Source organism: Monodelphis domestica, chromosome 3 (genome assembly GCF_027887165.1).
Source record: "Monodelphis domestica isolate mMonDom1 chromosome 3, mMonDom1.pri, whole genome shotgun sequence".
NCBI lineage: Eukaryota > Metazoa > Chordata > Mammalia > Didelphimorphia > Didelphidae > Monodelphis > Monodelphis domestica.
The window spans coordinates 78,506,551-78,528,848 of NC_077229.1; the positions used below are offsets into that span (position 1 = coordinate 78,506,551).

At 44.3% G+C, this 22,298-nt stretch overlaps 1 protein-coding gene across 2 annotated transcripts in view; it reads right to left on the reverse strand.

Annotated features, from left to right (window-relative positions):
• Positions 1–15,223, reverse strand: part of APC2 (APC regulator of WNT signaling pathway 2) — a 53,427-nt gene extending 38,204 nt beyond the window's left edge. The window contains exon 1 of one of the 2 annotated variants that reach the window (XM_007489346.3): positions 14,628–15,223. In XM_007489346.3, coding sequence (XP_007489408.2) covers positions 14,628–14,681 — 54 coding nt within the window. In that variant the 5' untranslated portion in view covers positions 14,682–15,223. Of the gene's footprint in view, positions 1–5,494; positions 5,982–14,627 lie in introns of those variants that run through there. The other variant, XM_056822240.1, reaches the window with a different exon arrangement.
• Positions 15,224–22,298: the final 7,075 nt, after the last annotated feature.

Below are 22,298 nucleotides of genomic sequence, written 5' to 3' on the forward strand. Positions count from 1 at the left end.
ATAAAGTATCTTTGAATAAAATTATAAAAATAATTAAAGAAACATCAATCATTACTTTGTATACTAGTAACAACTTTAAGACAGAAGGACAAGGGCTAGGCAAACTAAGTTAAGGGATTTGCCCAAAACCACACAATTAGGAAGTACTTGAGGTCAGATCTGAACCTATTTCCTCCCACCTCCAAGCCTGGAGCTTTATGAACTATGCCACCCAGCTTCCCCCTCTCTGAGTTTTTATAACATTGATCTCTGAGAGAGGGGGAAAGAGAGAGAGAGACAGAGAGAGAGAGACAGAGAGACAGAGACAGAGACAGAGACAGAGAGAGACAGAGACAGAGAGAGACAGAGAGACACAGAGAGACACAGAGACAGAGGTACAGAGAGAGAGGAAGGGGGAGAGAGAGAAGAGAGGGAGGGAGAGAGAGAGAAGAGAGAGAGAGAGAGAGGAAGGGAGAGAGAAGAGAGAAAAAAGAGGGAGAGAGAAGAGAGAGGAAGAGAGAGAGAGAGAAAGAGAGAAAGATTGGTAGAGTTGCAAGAGCATTGGGTCTAGAGTCAAAAACCTGGGTTCAAATCCCCGCTTTGATACAATCTGTGATTTAAGTCCCATCACTTAAACTCCCTGGGCCCTTATTACATCTTGCCTGGACTATTGCAATAGCCTCCTAACTGTCCTCTTTGCCTTGACCTTTTCCCCTTTTCCATCCATCCTCCACTCAGCTACCAAAGCAATATCTCCCAAGCATAATAAATATGACCATCTTACTTCCTCGATCAATAAACTCCAGTAACTCCCCATTATATTTTGGACTAAAAAGGACTCCTCTACCTGATACATAAAGCCCTACACAACCTGGCTCCATCCAACCTTCCTAGGCTTCTCATTACTCACTCATACCATCTATGGTCTAGTCAGTCTGACATTCTTGTAGCTCCTTATTTATGGCATTGCATCTCCCACCTCTCTGGACCTTTGGTTAGGCTGTCTGCCATACCTGCAATGCACTGTCTCTTCACCCCTTCCCATTAACATCCCTATATTCCATCAAAAATCAGCTCAGTTAGGGGTAGTTGGGTGATAGAGATCTAGGCCCGGATAAGAGAGGTTATGGGTTCAAATCTGACCTCAGGTACTTCCTGCCTGTATGACCCTGGGCAAGTCTCTTAACCCTAGTTGTCTAATCCTTACTGCTTTTCTGCCTTAGAACTGGTGCTTATAGAAGATAAGCATTTTTTTTAAAAAATCATCTCAATTGCCATTTCCTACATGAAGTTTCTCCTGATACCCTAGCCTCTCCTGCTGCCACACCACTTACCTTATTTTCTTTTGGTATATATGTTTTATATATTTGCACAATGTTATCTCCGCTCAGGCTCTTTGAGGGCAGGATTTGTTTTATCTCCAGTATGTTGCACATAGCAATCACTCAATAAAAGCTTGTAGGCTAATTGCCTGGCTGACTGAAGGGTCTGAAGGTCCATTAAGTGACAGGAGATTTGATTTGTTTCATTTGGCTTTAGAGAACAGAATTAGGGAAGATGAGTGGAAGCTGGAGGAAGGCTGGTCCAAGGGAAAACTTCCTCGTGATTTGAGCTGTCTCAAATGGATGCATTATCGTGGGATTGCCCTTAGATATGGGCTGGAAATAGATAGCTCCTATGGGCCCTTCCCACTCTAAAATTCTTTGGTCTTCTCATAATAGCCACCGGCCTGGGAGGGGATCTGGGAGTGTAGGCAAGACCCAGGATCTGGGATGCAAGGCTGGCAGCCTCTGAGGACCCCCACTGGAGAGGCAGCTTGCCTGGGATGACAGGGAAGGAGAGAGTCGGGGACCAACAGCTTGACAGCCAGAGATGGGCAACCTGACAGAGATATGGACCAATAATATGACAGGTAGCTAGACCCATAGCATTGGTAGACAGATGGTCCTAGATCCCTGTGGGGGAGATGTGGGGTTGCTGTCCAGCTGCCCCCTCAAGCCCAGAATTTGCTGTCTTGGTTATCCTGGCCCAACTGCAGGTTGCCTACACCTGCCCCCACAACCTCATCTGATGCCTTTGTTTCCTTCAGGTTCCTCATTTCTTGATTCTCCTCCTGGCTCTCTTTGTTTTCATTCCTAATTCCCTCTTCTCCATTCTAGATAATCATCACTCAGTCCTCTTCCCTTCTTCCCTGGTTCCCTCTGACCTCATTCTCCCACTCACTGTTTCTTTCATTTCCCAGAGCTGCCCCCCCCCCATCTCTGTCTGTCCTTAGCTCTGGTTCAGTATCTCTTTGTCTCTCCCCATTCTTCTGTTTCTCAGTGTCTGTCTCAGTCAGCCTCCCTCTCTCCGTGGGTCTCAGAACCCCTCTGCTTCTCCCCCCACTTTCCCTCTCTGTTTCTGTCGCTTCTTCCCTGCTTGTCTCTCAGCCTTCTCATCTCCCCTTTGAGCTTTTCTCCCCCTAGCCTCCAAGCTCCTCTCCTTCCTTCCTTCCTTGCTTCCTTCCTTGCTTCCTTCCTTCCTTCCTTCCTTCCTTCTTTCCTTCCTTCCTTCCTTCCTTTCTCCTCCCTCCCTCTCTTCTTCCCTCTTTCCCTCCCTCCCTGCCTCCCTCCCTCCATGGCTCCCTCTCCATCTCCCTCTTTGTTCCCTGCTCAGACTTTCTCTCTCTCTGCCTTTGTTTTTGACTCCAAGAACTCTGCCTCTGTCCCAGTCTCCAGTGGCAGCCCTGCCCCAGCCAGTTAAGCTCAGGCTATGCTATGACCCACCGGTTCACATGAGCCTTCCCTCAGCCTTGGCTCCTCTGGGGCCCCAGGGACCCTGGCCTTCCCTGCCCCACTCCCATGAATCCATCAGCCAGTCAGCCAGCAGACAGCGAGTGACGCCTCTGGTGTTGGACGAGGATGAGAAGCAGCTCAGCAGAGGGCAAAGTGTCCTCGATCTGGTGCCTCAGAATCACAAAGGACCTCAGTGGACATCTCCTCCAACCCCTTCCCCACCAAGAAGTCCTCTCGCTTCCATCCGGAACCCTCCATGAAGGGCCAGCCCTCGCCGCTCTTGGGGCAGCTCCAACCCGTAGGAAGTCAGGTACCTCGGGTTCAAGTCCTGGCCCTGACACTTCCAAGCTGCACTACTTTGAGGAAACCCCTCCCTCTCTCTTGGCCTCAGTTTCCCTGGATGTAAAATGAGAATATTCACATGCTTGTATCATCTACCCTACAGGGTGCAGTTCAGAAAGGTCTTTCCAAACCCGAGGTGCTAGGTGCTAGGTGCTGTTACTATTTGAAATGAATATTGACTCCCATTCCTTTGGCCCTCCCACCAGTGCTATGACATGGTCAGTTGGTCAGTCACCACTTATTAAGCCCATTCCAGGCACTATGCCAAGCCCTGATATCACAAGAAAGGTATAAACATTGGGGACTGGGCAGATGAACAAGAGAAGACAAGGGGGTACATACACATCATATAATGCTAGGTGGGATGGGATCAAAGAGGAGAAAGAGAGATAGACGAGGACAAAGACAGAAAGACAAAGAGAGACAGAAAGGAGAATTGGGAGGAAGGAGAGAGAGAAAGATAGTGAGGGAAGGGGGAAAAAGAGAGAGAGGAGGGCTGGTAGAAATCAGGGAGACTTTCTGGAAGAGGTGGCCCCTGAGTCTAGTCTAGAACATGCAGGAGGATGTTAGGGACAGATATCTGTTTCTAGAACACTGGACCCAGAGTCAGGAAGATGTGAGTTCAAATACAGCCTCAGACACTTAGTGTGACCCTGGGTGAGTCATTTAACCTCTGCCTACCTTAGTTTCTTTAACTATAAAATGAGGATGATAATAGAATCTATCTCCCAGGGTTGTTATGGGGATCAACTGAGATCCATGGTCCATGGCAGGTACTCTATAAAAACTAGCTGTTATTTGGGAGGATTGTCCAGGTGAAGGTAGGAGAGCTTGGAGACCAGAATGGGTCAGGTGGGTGGGAAGAGAAGTGAGGTCCAGCCTGGGGGGTCAGGGCTCTCCCTTCTCCCAGATCCCAAGGTGCTCCCTGAGCCCACTTGGGCCTCTCTCAGTGAGAAAGCAGATCATTGCCCTTTGGCCAGCCCCAGGCCACAGTGCCCACTGCCCCTCTACCATGGCACAGGCACCGAGGTGGCATGGCATCCTCCCAGCACCCCTGGCTGGGGTAGGCTGTGCAGAGTCACCCGTGCCTTCTCACTTGGGCTGTACCTTGATAAGATCATTAGGCTTCATTCTGGAGCCCTAGTCAAGTTTCTAAAGTCAGACAGGTCAGCCTACGTCCCAAGATCAGGGCATGGCTCACAGCCCACACGGGGCAGAGATCACATTCAGGAGCCTCTTTTTTATATCAAGGGGCTTCTTATTTCTTCCTGGCTGGATGCCTAAGAATTTCCAGAGGGGCCCGTTCTGCCCCCTGGGCCTCCCTGGGCACAGCCTTGCAACAGGGACCTGAAAGGACCAGCTTGCTTCATGCTACTTCATCCCTTTCCTCCATAAGAGCCACTCCCATTGCTAATGGCTTGCCTCGATTCATTGAGTGTCCAGCCCAGGCAAGCAGCCATGTAGAAGGCAGTCCTCTTTAGAACCTTCATTTCCAGTGCCAGTTCCCAGCCTCAAGAGCCCCATGGGCCTCATCCTGCCCATCCCAGGTTCTGGTCTCTCTCTAGAGAGATTCCTACCCCCGTACACACAGACAGAAGAAGGGCAAGTTTTCAGTCTGAACTTACATCTGAACTCAGCAGAAGACAGAAAAAGAAAACAGGTTGGAGTTGGGATGGGCCAGGTGGGATCTGAGAAAGTGCTGGTGGTGTCTTCTAAAAAGGTGTGTGTGTGTGTGTGTGTGTGTGTGTGTGTGTGTGTGTGAGAGAGAGAGAGAGAGAGAGAGAGAGAGAGAGAGAGAGAGAAAATCCTTTCCTCATGGCTCTGTGAAAGCAAAAATTCCCATCTTCTTGTACCTCAGTTTCTCCATCAGCACAATGGATAAAAAAAGCTTTTGATCTGAAAGCAAGTACTGAAGAAATAGAGATGGTATGTGTGTGTGTGTGTGTGTATGTGCGTGTGTGCGTGTGTGCGTGTGTGCGTGTGTGTGTGTGTGTGTGTGTGTGTGTGTGTAAGACAAGTCCTTTCCTCATGGCTCTGTGAAAGCAAAAATTCCCATCTTCTTATGCCTCAGTTGCTTTATCAGCACAATGGATAAAAAGGGCTTTTGATCTGAAAGTAAGTGCTGGAGAAATAGAGATGGTGGGTGTGTGTGTGTGGCCACGTCCATCCATGTGTACACGATCTCTGTGTTTGTGTCTTGGTGCCTATCTATGTCCAGGTGTGCAATAGACTGCATGTCTAGCCATCAAGCTGTGCATGGATTATATGTGTGACAAAGGCATGACAGAGACAGACACTGACAAAGGCAGGGACAGCGACAAAGGCAGAGAGACAGAAACAGATAGAAATAGAGACAGAGACAGTAGCAAGAGACAGAGAAATGAAGAGTCTCCGCTTACTTCACTTGCCGGGTCGCCTGTGGCTGCCTCAGTCTCCCTGAGCTCATCCCCAGGATGGCGAAGAAGGGGCAGAGCCAGGCCCAGAGCCAGCTCCCAACGAGCGGCCCCAAATCCCAAGTCCTGGGCCCAAGCTCCGAGCCCCGAGCCCGAGGCCAGTCAACAAAACTCCGAGATGGATGCTGGGTTCCCTGGGGCCAGTTGCTCTGCTGTAGGCTCAGCCCGGAAACAAAGCCTTGCTCAGGGCCTGGGTTTGGGGCCCATCAGCTTGTCAGCCACATCCCCAGTGCTGGATGGAATCTCAGCAGAGGGGGGAGGAGGAGGAGGGATGCGGGGATGCTGGCTGCTCCTAGCCAATGGCAGACCTGAGAAGACTGTCTGAAACCATGGCAACAGCCAATGGTAGCTCTGGGGAGGGGGGACCTACCCCATCGCTCCCACCATCATCGAGAGAAGTCGCTGCTGCCTCTGTTCTGGGTACTATGGCCCCACCGCTGTGAATCCGATGATGGTACCAGCCCTGAGACCTGCGTGGGGGGTGGGGGGCGGGAGGAGGGACAGGGGCAGTGCTGAAATTATTCATTTGCAGATAAAATATCCCCTTGTAAGACTGCTGGGGTCAGAGACCAGGATAAACTCGAGTCCCTGGCAAAATGGATTCACAGAATGGCAATCTTAGAATCATAAGATCTTAGAAATCTCAGAATCAAAATCTTAGAATCACAAGATTATACAGTTAAAACTTAGATTCTCAGCTTAGAGGCAGAGAATCTTAGAAGCACAGGATCATATCATAGATTTGAGGATCAGACTCTTAGAATCATAGAATCTAAATGTAAGATGAATAGAACCTTACTATCATCAAATTTTAGATTTTTTTAAATAAAATATTCAGAGAAGGCAGTTATAGGATCTTAGAGCCATAAAAATCTTCGATTCACAGAACCTTAGAAAAAGAAAATAAAAATTCTAAGATTTCATAAGTCGGGGCCTCTATCCAGGTTCTCTAAGGCTGGATAGGGAAGGCAGAAGATTTAGGATTATCTCCACAGGTTCCTAGTGAATATGCTAGATGATGAGAGAATCTGTAAATCACAACAAGAGGAAATACCAATGGTGCTCCATGGATGAGGGAAACTGAGTTTTTATTCTTTTTTTTTATAACTCTTACCCTTTCATCAAGGCAGAATAATAGTAAGGGTTAGGCAATGGGGGTTAAGTGACTTGCCCAGGGTCACACAGTTAGGAAGTGTCTGAGGTCAGATTTGAACCCAGGACCTCCCATCTCTGGGTCTAGCTCTCAATCCACTGAGCCAACCAGCTGCCCCCCTTTAATTTTTTTTAAAGCATTGTGCATACATTTCTTAGGGAGGGGAGGGAAAGATTTTGGAACTCATAATTTTGGAAAACAAATGTCCAAAATTGTTATTTAGATAATTGGAGGAAAATAAAATGCCACCAAAAAAAAAAAAGAAGTTATGGAGACTTGAAATCAGAATTCTATAATCAGGGCCATGAGAGCTGGAGGAGACTTTAGATATTTTCAAATCCATCCTCCTTTCATTTTATAGATGGGGAAAGTGAGGACCTAGAGCAGGAGAAGTGGAGTCTGCACCTAGGTCTCCTGACTTTTAGGTTCATTCCAACACACCATACTATTTCTCCTCAAGGGCAGACCTCAAAGATGACATCAGTTCTTATTGACTCTTCCTGAGGCCTTTGTCTCTAACTGAATTGGAAAGGCTTTAAAATCCATCCCCTTCTTGGGAGCTTCACCTCAGCCCCCAACCCATTCTGATAAGTAAAATGATGGATAGAGAGGAATAAACATTTCCTGACAGATGCCACCTCCCAGCAAATCCATCATGTCTGGGGCTCAGATATGGGCCACCTGGGGCTGGTTGAGGGATTAATGAATCTGAAACCAGTCACCCTCTCACTCCAGCCTGTGAGGGGAATGACACATTTTGACCAGGCCCTCCCTAAGGGGCCCTTGATGCCTCAGTGTGATTTCCTCCTTGCTGTTCCTTTTCCCAGATTTCCCCATGGGCAGACTGGGCAGTCTGAGGAAGCAGAAAGAGAACTGGTTTGAGCTTTATTTCCAGCTCTGCCAACAAATCACTCTACAATCTTGGAGTTAAGTCCTACCTCCTCTCTGGACCTTGATTTACCCCTCTGTAAAATATGAGGGTTGGATCAAATTGTTTCTGTGATCCCTTTAAATCATGGAGTTCCATCTTCTAAAATCCCTCCCAGATCCAACATCCCAGTTCCATGCACTAAGGTCCATTCATTTATTTGACAGGCTCTGACTACCTATGTTCTAAATGCTACAACCCCTTCCAGTTCTGAGATTTTTCTGTTATAATATTAATTCATATATCTGTGGTGAGTTATAATGTGTTAAATGTTTTCCCCATAATAATCTTATGAAGTAGATAAGAGAAGTATTATTTCCTCCATTTTGATTTCCCAGAGAAGAGCTAGGGTCATCCAGTAGGTGGCAGAGATAGGATTTAAACTTGGGTTTTCTGGTTCCAAGTTCTTTCTTCTCCTTATTCTTTCCATGTGATGTTCTATGTCTAATGGACTTTTCCAGCATGGATATTGTCTGCTTTATATCCTAAGGACTTGGCCACCTCTGACATTTTGTGTTCTAAAGATACTCCCACTTGTGATACTCTCTGATCTCTATTCCAAGGGCCCTTTCTAATGCTGATAGTCTCTATTCTATTTTCTAGGGTCCTCTGTAGACCTGTGATTTGTGTCCTGAGGTCTCTTCCGCTTCTGCCATTCTAGAATCTATAGCCTAGGATTTCAGGATTCCAGCTAAATAGGAAGAGATCAGCACCGTGGACAGAGCCTTTACAGTCCCCAGTGCCCGCTTATGGAGAAGTCCATTTTAATCTAAAATTCATGCATCCTGGAGAAGAGTGGTGAGAATGGTGACCATTCCTGCTTCTTGGGGTTATTGCTCTCAAGCTGCACCCCTGGGCCCCTGTCCTTGAAAGAGCATCATAGTCCAGCCTCCTTTCTCACAGAGATGTGGCAATCCCAGAGATATGACATCCCAGAGATGTGGCAACCCCAGAAATATGGCAATCAGACCTGTCCTTCCTTCAGCAGGAGTCAGGGTAGGAGAGGCTTAGAATGAGCAGAAGTACCTTTATGGTTCATGACCTCTTCCAGAAAACCCTCCTTAACTATCCTAGCTCCATCTTGAGCAATTTTCAAGATAAAGCATATGTCTCATTATCACATATATGGGGAAAGCTGCTGGATTTCACAGACCCAGAAACATATTTGTAGCCTCTGGCCTTCCATTTGAGCTTTGTTACATGTGTGACTTTGGATAGGTCACTTCATAACTCAGTGCCTCGGTTTTTTCCTCTGAAAAATAGGGACAATCATTTTTTGGTGTAAGGATCAACAAACAAACATTTCATAAATGCCAACTTGGTATAAGATACAACTCTGGAGGGGCAGCTGGGTGGCTCAGTGGATTGAGAGCCAGGTTTAGACATGGGAAGGCCTGGGTTCCAATCTGATCTCAGACACTTCTTAGCTCTGTGACTTTGGGCAAGTCACTTAACCCCCATTGCCTAACCCTTACTGCTTTTCTGCCTTAGAACCACCACACAGTATTGATTCTAAGAGAGAAGGTAATGGGTTGAGAGGACTTGGGAAACCATCAAACACTATAGAAATATCAGTTATTTCCAAGTTCTGATGGATTTTTTATCTCATCTATGTGGGTTCTCCCTTCAGGGGTGCAAATAACAGTCCACCCACACCTCTTCATCTGATTCAATGTTTGTTTGTCTCCCCACTCCGTCATTCATGTGGGGGCTTTTCTCTGTAGCCAGACTGTGAGCCTGGAAAGGACTGTAGTATTATAGAGAGACTAAGAGCTGGAAGGGTCCTCAGAGGTCCTTGAGTCCAATGTCCTCATTTTATGGGGGAGGTGACTAAGGTCTAGAAAAGTTAGCTAGCTTGGAGCAGCTAGATAGCACAGTGGATAGAGCACTAGGTCTAGAGTCAGGTGGACCTGGGTTCAAATCTGTCCTCAGATACTTCCTAACTGTGTGACCCTGGGCAAGTCACTTGACACCAATTTCCTAGCCCTTACTGCTCTTCTGTTTTTATACCAATACTTAGTATTCTAAGAAACAAGGTAAGTAAGGATTCAGAGAGAGACAGAAAGTGACAGAGAGAGAGAAGTTAACTGATTTGCCCAAGGTTACACAGGTAGAAAGAGACAGAGGTAGGATATGAACCCAGGTCTTCTGCCTCCAGAACCAGTACTCTTTCCACTGTATGGCAGTGCCTCCTACTGAGAAACAATTCAATTCAATTCAAGAGATGTTAAATAAATGCAGCTAAGTAGAACAGTGGATATAGTGCAATGAGCCTAGAGTCAGGAAAACCTGAGTTCAAATCCCATTTTTGTACAAATATTTTTCATTATTATCTCTTTAGGTTACAAACCTAGTAGTGGTATTTCTGGATCAAAGGGTAGGTATTCTTTTAAAGCCCTTTGAGCATAGTTCCAAATTACCTTTCAGAATGGTTGGATCAATTCACAACTCCACCAGAAATGCATTAGTGTCCCAATTTTGCTACATCCCCTCCAACATCTATTTTCCTTCACTGTCATATTGGCCAATCTTCTAGGTGTGAGGTGGTACCTCAGTGCTGTTTGAATTTGTGTTTTTCTAATTATGAAAGATTTAGAACACTTTTTTCATGTGTTTTTTGATGGTTTTTATTCCTTTATATAAAAATTTCCTATTCGTGTCCCTTGACCATTTGTCAATTGGGGAATGACTTGATTTTTTGTAAATCTGAGAAATGAGAACTTTGTCAGAGGTTTTTGTTATAAAGATTTTTTCCCAATTTGTTGTTTCCCCTCTAATTTTGGTTGCATTAGTTTTGTTTGTACAAAACCTTTTTAATTTAATGTAATAAAAATTATTAATTTAATTTTTTGTAATGTTCTCCATCTCTTGCTTAGTCTTAAGTTCTTTCTTTTCTATAGATCCTACAGATATACTATTCTATATTCCCCTAATTTACTTAGTTTCCCTTTTTATTTAAGTCATTTACCCATTCTGAATTTAGCTTGGTGTAAGGTGTGAGATGTTGATCTAAACCTAATATCTTCCATACTGTTTTCCAATTTTCCTAGCAGTTTTTGTCAAATGATGGGTTCTTGTCCCAAAAGCTGGGATCTTTGGGTTTATTGTACACTATCTTACTGAGGTCATATACCCCTAGTTTATTCAACTGATCCTCCTTCCTGTCTCTTAGCCAGTACCATATTGTTTTGATGACCACTGCTTTATAGTATAGTTTAAAATCTGGTACTACTAGGCCACCTTCCTTCGCATTTTTTCCTTATTTTCCTTGATATCCTTGATTCAGATCCCATTTTTGTCACTACCTGTGTGACCTTGAGCAAATCAATTAATTTTTCTACGCTCCAGTCTCCTAATTTGTGAAGTGAAGATGTGGCACTCAAGTATCTCTGAGGACACTTACTAGTTGTATGACTTTGGGCAAGTCACTTAATCTCTGCCTCAGTTTCCTCAGCTATAAAATGGAGAAAATAATAGCACTTACCTTTCAGGGTCATTGTGAATGTCAAATGAGATAATATTTGTTAAATATTCAGTGCAGTTCCTGACACATAGTAGGCACAATATAAATGTTTCTTCCCTTCCCTTTTCTTCCTTCTTCTCCCCATCCCACCCCCATGTGCCAAATACTGGGCAAGACATTGGTGACACAATGACTAAATACACACACACACACATCTATATATTATGTATGTATAATTCCTTTCCTACTTGAGTAGTTTATATTCATGGGGGAGCAGTGACACCCATGTTCAGAGTAGATGACTAAGCATGGGACTAAACACATTTAATGGCAGGGGTAGGATGGTTAAGTCTTCCAAACAGACTGATTGAATGGAAAAGTATTGGATCTCCAGTTAGAAGATCTGAGTTCTTCCAGCTCTACTGTATCATGGAGAACAAACACTTAGATCTCTCAGGGCCTCGATTTCCCTATTTGTAAAATTGGGATTGAGTAATCTCTGTGGTTCCTTCTAGTTAAAAGTCTAGGAACAAGCAGTAGTTAATTAGTCAACACAATGGATAGAGTGCCAGGCCTCCAGGCATTTAAATCTGACCTCAGGCACTTCCTAGCTGTATGACCCTATGCAAGTCACTTACTCCCCAGTTGCTTAGCCTTTACCACTCTTCTCTCTTATGATATTAAGACAAAAGAGTTGGTTTTTTTGGTTGTTTGGGGGATTTTTTTGGAAGTCTATGAACCCATGATTTGGTCTTCAAATCAGTTTTAAAACTATTATATAGACCTACTATGTGCAGGGTACTGTGCTAGGGGATGGAGGCACAGAAATAAAACAAAAATCTTTGCCCTCAAGGAGCTTATATACTATTGGACTTTCCTTCTCACCTACTCCCAGAAGTTTAAAGAGAAGTTATTGGGGACTCAGAGGATCAAGGCAGTAGGGTCTCTGGCAACGAGTCTAGTCCATCTCCTTGTCTCTAGACCCAAGGTTATAGACTGAGGAGAGTCTGAGAGATGCCTCCAAACAAGAGGAAAATCCCTTCCTGGTGTTTCATCTGTAGCTGCTTTACCAAAGGATGGGATTAAGGCTGGCTATAAGACTACTCAGGATGATGTTTTTCTGCCCAATTTTTGAGACAAAAATAATGAACTTGCTTGCAGAGAGGATATAGAACATTAGCATCAGGGGGGACCTTAAAACACAAAATGTCAGAACTAGTAGGGCCATTAGAACATGGAATGTCAGAGCTGGGAAAGTTTAGAACATGAAATGTTAGAGCTGGGAGGGACCTTAGAACAGGGAATATCAGAGCTGAGAAGGTCTTTAGAACATAGAATATCAGGGCTGGGAGGGACCTTAGAACATGGAATATCAGAGATGAGTGGGCCCTTAGAACCCAGAAGGTCAGAGCTGGAAAGTATATTAAAGATAGATCATCTAGTCTGATGACATAATTATCCAGAGAAGAAAATTTAGGTTCCTGCCCTAACAGAGCTCACATTACAACCAAATAGGGAAAGCAAAGCCACACAGTATCATAAAGGCACGCAACAACCCTTGTGGAAAAAGCCCAGGCCTGGGAATCAAACAACCTGGGTTCATTTCCTGACTCCACCATTTTTTATCTATGTAGGCTTAGGTAAGTGGTTTAGGGTCAGTTTTCTCTTCTGTAAAATGGGTATGATAACAATTGCACAATATAAATCTCAGAAGAATGTTGATAATCCAATAAGATAATGTATTCAAAGCACTTTGTAATCCTGAAAGGCCACATAGAAGTCATCATTATTGCTCCAGGAGAGGCAAAAATGAAGAACTAGAAGGACTGAGAGGAGAGAGAGAGAGATACAACAGAAGCTGGGCTGCAGGTCAGATTCTAGTCCTCACTCCCCGTGTGATTCAGAAGTCTTGTCAGACTTCCCGGGTCCCAGTTTCCCCATATTCCATAGAATATGGAGTTTGGACTAGCTGGTTTCCCAGTGCTTCCCCTACCTCACACAGTAACCATGGGAAGAAATGTGATTGTTACAGGTGCCTTCTTTAAGGTGAAATGTCTTTTCCAACTCATCCTTCCCTTAAGGAGGGAACTGATGAGAAGTCATAGAGGTGCTTGGCTGTCCCCTCCCCTGGGACCCAGAATTTCCTCCTAGGAGCCCAGCCCACTTCATGCCCCTCCCAAGGAGGCCTCCACACCAGGGAATGATCCATTAATATAAGAAGGTCACTCTTGGGAACTTCCTGAGACTTTTTCCCAAACTGGGCTGTGTGACTCTGGGGAAATGCTCTGGCCTCTCTGTGCTAGGGGTACAGAGAGCAGTCAGGACTCAGAAAGTAGTGTAAAGGATGTGATGGAGGAGGGAAAGAAGCTGGATGGCTAAGTAAGATTCAGGGATACAGGAGGATGTTTTTGAGAAAGTGATGCTCTGCAGTCTGGCCTGGGTTTGGGGAGAAAGGAGCACTTGGTGGGGGGGGGGGGGGCATCAGCCCCTACCACATCTCCTTTTCACAAGGCAAAGGGCCTTTGACTTAGAATCAAAAGACATAGGAAGCAGCTCCCTGGCAACGGTCACCATGGGGATGAAGGCTCTCTTGCCAATTGGCTGGGGAAGTGCCAGGACCAGGGATTGAGAAGCAGGGAGGGGGATGGTTAGAGGAGTAATAGAGAACCAGGCCTCCTGGGGACAGACTCTCCCATGGCCGGTGCCAGGCCGTGGGGCCAGCCTTTAGTGCCAGCCTCTGGCTCGGGGGTGGGGAGGGCCAGATGTCCATTCCAGCTCCATCCTAGAGGCAAGTTCCTGTGAAGCCTCACCTCTGCCGCAGTCTTGTTTTCCTTCCTACCCACCACTCCCAAATCTCTCAATGTGGAAGGACCAGGAAAGGCCATAGAATTCTTTGTAAAAGAAATACACACACTGAGCTTCGACCTCTCTAACCCAGTCCTGGAAAATATCCCCCTCTTTCCCCCTAAAATCCCCCCTCTGCCCTCCTTCACATTGTTCCCCTTAGAATCCTCTCCAAGATCTGCCCAAGTCCGATTCCCTGAAACCATGTCCCATTCTCCCGCAGAGCCCTTCAAACTCTGCCCCCACATTCTGGCCCTGGAACCTCAAGTGCCCCCCTCACTCACATTCTTCCCCGAACCATCCCACAGAATGAGCCCTTCCTTCCCCACCAGATCTCTCAGCACTTGGGCCTCGCCCTCGATCCATGGGACTCTCACCGCAGCGCCCCCCAAAGAAGGTTCTCCCCCAAATCTGTACTCTGTCAGGTGTGAAGGGCACCGGCTGCCTCCGCCCTAGACTCCATTCCGGTCCTCCGCACCCTTCCTGTCCCTGTTTCCTTCCCCTCAGTCCTTCGTCTCCATCCTCTTCCCCTCTCCCCCTCCTCTAATCCTTGGCCCCCATCCCCTGGGCCTCCAAGCCTCTCTCCCCTCCCTTTCTCCCCCTCCCTGCCCCCTTCCCGATCCTGCAGGGCAGGGCAGGAAATCCCCTCCCCATCTGGTGATCACCCACCCCAAGCCTCAGCAATTCCTACCTCGTCCCCGAAGAAGGCAGAATGAAGGAAGGAGAGAAACCACAGCAGCCCCATGGAGACCGCATCCTCCGGCGCCTGCCGTGCCCGCCCGCCCGGCTGCCCAGGCGCTCCTCCTCCCCCGCCGCAGCCTCCCCCAGTGCAGCCGTGCGTACGCAGGGGCGCCAGAGGGCAGGAGAGGGAGGGAGCGGCTGAGCCCCAGGGTGGCCAAGGCGGGACCAAGGCCAGGAGAAGCCCCCTTAAGGCCCCCCAGGAATCAGCCCGAACCTGCGATGGGCTGGTCTTCTGCTCCGACCCTCCCTTCTGTCAATCAGTGCGTCTGTCAGTCTGTCTGTTTCCCACTATCCTCAGCCTGGCTCCCTCCGCCGCTCGCAGCCGTTTCATCTTGCGATCCCTTCCCTGTGTCCATTTGTCTGTCACCCCCTGAGCATCCTGCCCTGATCCTCCGGAGTTGTCTGTCTGTCCTACTTGGCTGCTTATTCTTCTGTTCTATCCCTCCCCCTCCATCTGTCTGTTTCTCTGTCCTGCCCCTCAGTCCATCTGTCCTCTGTTTGATTACCAGTCCTCTCCCCCCTGGCCCACCAGAAAACTTCCGGCTCTCCTCCACCTCCAGTGAGTCCCCTTTTTCTCCCTCTGTTCATATCCCCTGCCTCCCCCATAGCAGGACTGAGGAAACAGTAGTCACTCAATCCGTGCTCATTGACCAAGAGCCCATAGGCTAAGAGAAAGAAAGGCCAGGCCACTAATGCCCCAGCCAGGGATCCAACATTACCTTGCCAATTCCACCCACTTGTCCTGTGCTCAGTCCACTTTAATTCTCTCTTTCCTCTGAGTTAGGGGAAACCGAGGCACTTGGAAGAAGGTGGGAGGAATTAAATTAGGAAGAGCTGCACAGACTCTGTCCCCACCCTGGTCCCTGGGCAGAGGCTCAGGCGGGAAGGGAAGGAACAGAGAAGGCAAGAAAGCCTCTGAAAGCTCCTAGTTCTATGCCTTCTTCAGTCCGGTCTAGACAATCCCACAGTCTCAGAGGTGGAAGGTGTGGGGTTTTCCTTAATGGACTTCCCTGACCAGCAGGGTCCACAAGGGAAGGGGCTCACCTTTGTGATGGGACCCGAGGAGAGGTAGGAACCGAGAACCAGGGTGGAGAATGAAAGACATGGACAAATCAGTGATTGGATAGGGCAGGCAACCCCTATGAATTTCCTTAAGGCGGAAAATGAGGATAATGGAATACAAGGTGTTTGAGGAGATTAAGATAGAGAATGCAGGCCGAGATGGTTACAGCCTCGGGGAAGGAGAAGGTCAAGAAGAGAGAGAGACAGAGTCATTGAGGAGCCCAGTGGAGCTCCATGGAAGAGAGAAAGGCCAAGAGGAAGTTCATGGGTTTGCCTCTGAATTTATTCATGTCCTGCTTGGGCGGTACTCCCAAGCACGTAGTAGCCACATCACAAAGTATAGACAATTAAGATTGGGTGGCAAGGTAGAGGGAACACCTTTGGGCGTGTAGGACATAACCACACTTTCCCGGGCAAGTCTCCGAACATGTTAATGGACTTGTGTTGGGCAATAGGTCTCGTGATCAGGTCAAGGTTACCTTCACAAAGCTTATCGGTAAAGCCTCATGCTTGGAGACACAGTAGTAATACAGTCATCTATATTTCATAGATGTGAATATGCTTGGGATGCTACAGAAGGAGTCTCAAAGGTCATCTGGTAGAGCCTGTGCTGGAGGAGAAACCCCCAGCATCAGTCATTTAGCCTGTCCTTGAAGACTTCCAACGCACAGGAACACACCATCTTCCAAGGCCATCAATGCCATTGTGGGGTGGCATTTTTGTTACAAAGTTCTGCAGATTAAGCCACAATTTGCTTCCCTGAAGACTCCTCCTTTGAACTTGTCCTGTTCTCTGGGGCCAAACAGGAAGCCTAAATAATGGGATTAGATCCTCTCTTTCCTCTCACTCCAAACCTTCTCATCTCCAAATTTCTACCATGGCTGACATATTCACACCATTCCCTCTACCTCATCCTCCCACAGCTCAAGCAATCACCAAGCATTTATTAAACCACTACTATATGGCAGCCATGGTGTGAGGAGTTTGTTTCACTCTAAAAAGGGGATAGCTGGATGGTGAGCCAGGCCTAGAGATGGGAAGTCCAGGGTTCAAATTTGACTTCAGACACTTCCTGGCTGTGTGACCCTGGGCCAGTCACTTCACCCTCATTGCCTCGCCCTTACCACTCTTCTGTCTTGGAACCAATACATAGGATTGATTCTAAGATGGAAGTTAAGGGTTTAAAAAAATTATGAACCCTCACTTTCTGTCCTCATAATAATTCTAAGACAGAAGGGCAAGGACTAGACAATGGAGGTTAAGTGACTTGCCCAAGGTCACACAGCTAGGAAGTGTTTGAAGTCTGATTTGAAGCCAGTTCCCCGGGACTCCAGGCTTGGCACTCTATCCACTCTGCTATCTAGCTACAGCCTACAATGCTCTTTTGAGTTTAATCTGCATCATTAATTTTTTCCTCCAATACATAGCATTGATTCTAAGACAGAAGGTAAATAAATAAATAAACAATAAAAAGACGTAAACAAAAGAGTCCCTGACCTCAAGGACTTTACAGTCTATGAAGGGGACAACATGCACATATAATTATACACAAAATAATAATAGCTTATGTTCCTGGGGGCCTTGAAGTTTGCAAATGCACACAAGGTAATGGGTATGGGAGAAGGAGGCACAGGCATAGGGAGGGATTTCTGGGGAAGATGGTCCTTGAGCTGAATGATGGAAGAAACGAGGGATTCTAACTAGGGCAGCAAGTGAAGCTGATAGAGGTTGATCAACAGTGGAGAGTGGGGGACCTGAAGTCAGGAAGACTCATCTTTGACAGACCATGGACCTGCTCTGGACTCATTTGTCTCTTGGGTCAAACCCTCGTCAGCCACGCTGACAATCTTCCTGCGTTCAAATCTGGATTCAGATACTAGCTGTGTGACCCTGGAGAAGTCACTTAACCCTTTTTGCCTCATTTGTCAAATGAGCTGGAGAAGGAAATGGCAAACCTCTCCAGTAGCATTTGCCAAGGAAACTCAAGAGCGGGACATGACTGAAAAATGACAGAACAACAAAGAGATTTTAAGAGGCAGAAGTGAGAGAGGAGTGCATTCTATTCACGGAGAACAGCCAGTCCAAAAACCTGGAGGTGGGAGAGAGAGGGTTGGGTAGGGCACATGAAGAGGGTCAGTTTATTGGTCCAGAGCATGCATGGAGAGCGATGTGCAAGGCTGGTAGGAGCCAGCTTGAGAAGGACTCAAATACTAAACAGAGGAGTTTGGATTTGATCCTAGAGGACTCTGGGAGCTGCTGAAGCTTATTGAATGGGGGACTGACAGGGTCAGCCTTGCATTTAGGATCATCATTTTGGCAGGTCTGTGAAAGATGGACTGGACAGACAAGAAACTTGAGACAGGAAGAACAATTAGGAGACTGTCCAGGCAGAGATGATGGGGAGGCTTAAACTAGGGCGTCTTTGGAGTAGAGTCAAAGGATGGCTATGAGACAAGATTTAACAACCGATTGGATGAGAGTGACTTCAAGATAGTAAAGGAAGGATAACGGTGCCCTGGATGGAAGCGGGGAAGTGCAAAAGAGAAATGGATTTGGGGGTGAGGGGAGAGAAGCTCCACTGTGATAGTTATCATATTCTAGAGCTCAGGAGAAATACTAGGTCTGGATATATGGATCTGAGAATCATCTGCGTATCCGTGATAATTGAACCCAGGGGAAATGATGAGATCACTGAGAAAGAGGCAAGCACAGGGAAATGATCATTAAATCCACAGGAGCTGAGGAGCCAGAGGAGAGAGAGATGAGAAAAGGGCCCAGAATGTAATTTCTGTTGATTTCTTTTCTTATTTTATTTTATCTTATTTTACTATTCATTATTTGTTAATTTTAATTAATTAATTAATTTCCATTGATTTATTATTTTATTTTTATTTTCTTATTTGATAATTTAAATTTAATTATTAAATTATTCTTAATTTAATTTCCATTTATTATTTTATTATTTGCTAATTTTAATTTTTTAATTATTTAAATTAAAAAAAATTAACCTGTTTATCATTTCTTACTGCACAGTTAGTAAGTATTCCATCACAATCATCTGCCACCACTTGTTTAGTCATTCCCCAACTGATGGGCCTCCTCTCAATTTCTAGTTCTTTGCTTCCACAAAGAGAGCTGCTATATTTTAAGCCATATAGGTTCTTTCTCTTTTTCCCCTGAACACCTTGAACGGCAAGCCTAATAGTGATATCGCTGTATCAAAAGGTATACACAGTTTTCTAACTCTTTGGGCATGATTCCAAATTTCTCTCCAAAATGGTTGGATCAGTTCACAGTGTATTAATGTCCCCATTTTTCCACATCCCTTCCAATATCTGTCATTTTGTCCTTTTATTGTCTTAGCCAATCAGATGGGTGTGGGATGATATCTCAGAATTATTTTGATTTGCATTTCTCTAATCAGGAAGGATTTATTTTTTCATATGGCTATCTTTAGCTTTGATTTCTTTATCCGAAACTATCTGTTCATGTCTTTTGATCATTTATCAATGGGGAAATGGCTTGTATTCTTATAAATTTGACAAAGTTCTCTATATATTTTAGAAGAGATCTCTATCTGAGAAACTGTCTTTAAATTTTCCCTTCTAGTTTTCTGCTTTCCTTCTAATCTTGGTTACATGTGTCTTATTTGTACAACACTTTTTAACTTAATGTAATCAAAATTATCCATTTTATATCCCACAATGCTATCTCTTGTTTATTCATAAATCCTTTTCATAGCTATAGATCTGAAAGGTAATGTAGCCCATGTTCTTCTAATTTGCTTATGATATATCTCTTTATTCTGGGTCATGTGTATTTTGATCTTATCTTGGTAAATGGTGTAAGATACTGACCTATACCTAATTTCTGCCAGACTGCTTTCCAGTTTTCCTAACAATTTTTACTGAATACTGAATTATTATGCCAAAAGGTTATTATCTTTATGTTTGCCAAACACAAGGTTACTATAATCTTTTATTACTATTTGTTGCATTCCTGTTCTGTTCCACTATTTCTCAGCCAGTACCAGATGGTTTTGTTAAGTACAGTTTTAGTTTAAAATACAGTTTGAAATCTGGTACTGCTAGGCCTCCTTCCTTAATAGTTAAGAAATTATTTCCTTTAATATTCTTGACCTTCTGTTCTTCCAAATGGACTTTGTTATTATTTTTTAGCTCAGTAAAACAGTTTTTTTTTGATATTTTAATTGGGATAGCATTGAATAAGTAGATTAGGTTAGGCAAGATTATAATTTTAAGTATCTTGGCTCTGCCCACCCATGAACAATCAATATCTCTCCAGTTAGTTAAATCTGAATTTATTTGTATAAAAAGTGTTTCATAATTATGGTCATGTAGTACTGAGTTTATCTATATTCACAGGTATTTTATTCTGTCTATGGTTATTTTAAATGAGATATCTCTTTCTATCTTTTATTAGAGGACTTTGTTAGTTATATATAGGAATGTTGATGATTTATGTGGATTTATTTTATATCCTGCTGCTTTGCTAAAATTATTGTTTCAACTAACTTTTTAGTTGAATTTCTTTTTAAATTTTTTAAAATTTCATTTTACTTAGTTGAATTAATTTTAGTTGAATATCTAGGATTTTCTACATATACCACCATGTTGTCTACAAAAAAGAGATCGTTTTATTACATCTTTGCCTATTCAGATTCCTTCCATTTCTTTTTCTTCTCATTGCTAGTATTAGCATTTCTAACATAATATTGAATAACATTGGTTATAATGGACATTCTTGTTTCATTCTTCATCTCATTGGGAAGGCTTCTAGCTTATCACTATTACAAATAATGCTTGCTAATGCTTTTAGATCATTTTAGAATAATGCTTTTTATCATTTTAAGGAAAAATTTGTTTATTCCTATGCTTTCAAGTGTTTTTAATAGGAATAAGTGTTGCATTTGGTTAAAAGCTTTTTCAGCATCTATTGATATAATCATTGATTTTGGTTACTCTTGCTATAATAACAATTATGCTAATAGTTTTCCTTACATTAAGCTATCTCTCTGAGGAGAGTCATCATACCCACGGTGTCTGACAGAGTCGCAGTTTGGGGAATGAAGGCTGCAGAGCAGCCTTCAGAAAAAGTTGAGGCATCCATTCAGCCCCCCTCTATGTGACTTCTCCCACTAACTTCCCTTACTAATGAAATTGTTATGACTATTGTTCTCTCCCCAGTACAGGAGAAATAATATGAGAGCAAATACTTATAGAGTTAACAAACATATGTCCCTCTTTAATCCCCCCAGATTATTATCCCAAAAAGATTACATTCACAAAATTAAAACCCAAAGATCATTACCCACTACCCCTCCCTTTTCCCTCTTAACAGAGCTACACTTAGATGCCCCACACCCATTGCAAGCCAAATACACAGGCACATCAATCACTCCTCTGAAGCACAAGCTACTGACACACTTCTCTAGTTTGTTATGTTTACAATAACCAGAGCAACATCACTAAGTACCTGAGTGAAACATAAAGAAAAAAAGATACCTGATTCTGGTCTGTATTAAATTACCCTTTAACCCTGTTCCTAGCTATGAAATGTTTTGTTACCCATCTCCTAAGTAATTGTGATTGATTGTGAAAGCTGATCAAAAGCAACAATGATTCTCTTAGCTGGTGATCCCACAGGTCAGGGGGAACTGACCCCTTGGCTACCTTGTCTATGTCATTTATCTCTATCACGTAATTTTTCTGTTGTAGCAACATGGTATATAATGATAGAATGTTGATTAAGCAATTTGTTAATGTGTGACATATCCAGTTATCTGTAGAAGATCATATATGTTGAAAAATGACTGTGTGCCAGAAAAGCCTGTACTCACTGAACTATATAATAAACAGGAACCCTGAGCCAGAAAGAACAGCTTGATGACACCTGAGCACAAGGGTCTGAGCACTGAGTTGTCTCCCATTCATTATTTGCCTGAACCGCCACACCTAGGCAAGAGGGACCCTGGGCTTTCAAAATCCTGGCACAGTATCTCTGCATTCCTGGTATGAATCTTGTTTGGTTACAATGTACAATCTTCTAGCAAGTATTTTATTTAGAAATTTTCCATCCATATTTGTTAGTGAAATTGGTCTATAATTTTCTATTTCTGTTTTTGCTTTTCCTGGTTTAGTTATCAGCAATATATTTGTTTCATAAAAGGAATTTGGTAGGACTCCTTTACCTATTACTCCAAATAATTTATTTAATATTGGATTTTGTCAGTCTTTAAATGTTTGGTAGAATTCATTTGTAAATCCATCTGGTCCTGATGCTTTTTGTTAAGGAAGTTCATTTAAGTCCTGTTCAATTTTTTTCTTTTTCTTTTTTTTTTAACCCTTAACAACTCTAAAGACAGTAACAATTCTAAGAGAGAAGCATAAGGGCTAGGCAAATAGGGTTAAATGAGATGCCCAGGGTCACACAGCTAGGAAGTGTCTAAGATAGATTTGAACTCAGGTCCCCAATTCCAGGCCAGGCATTCTACTCACTGTGCTATTTAGCTATGACTCAATTTTCTTTTCTAAAATAA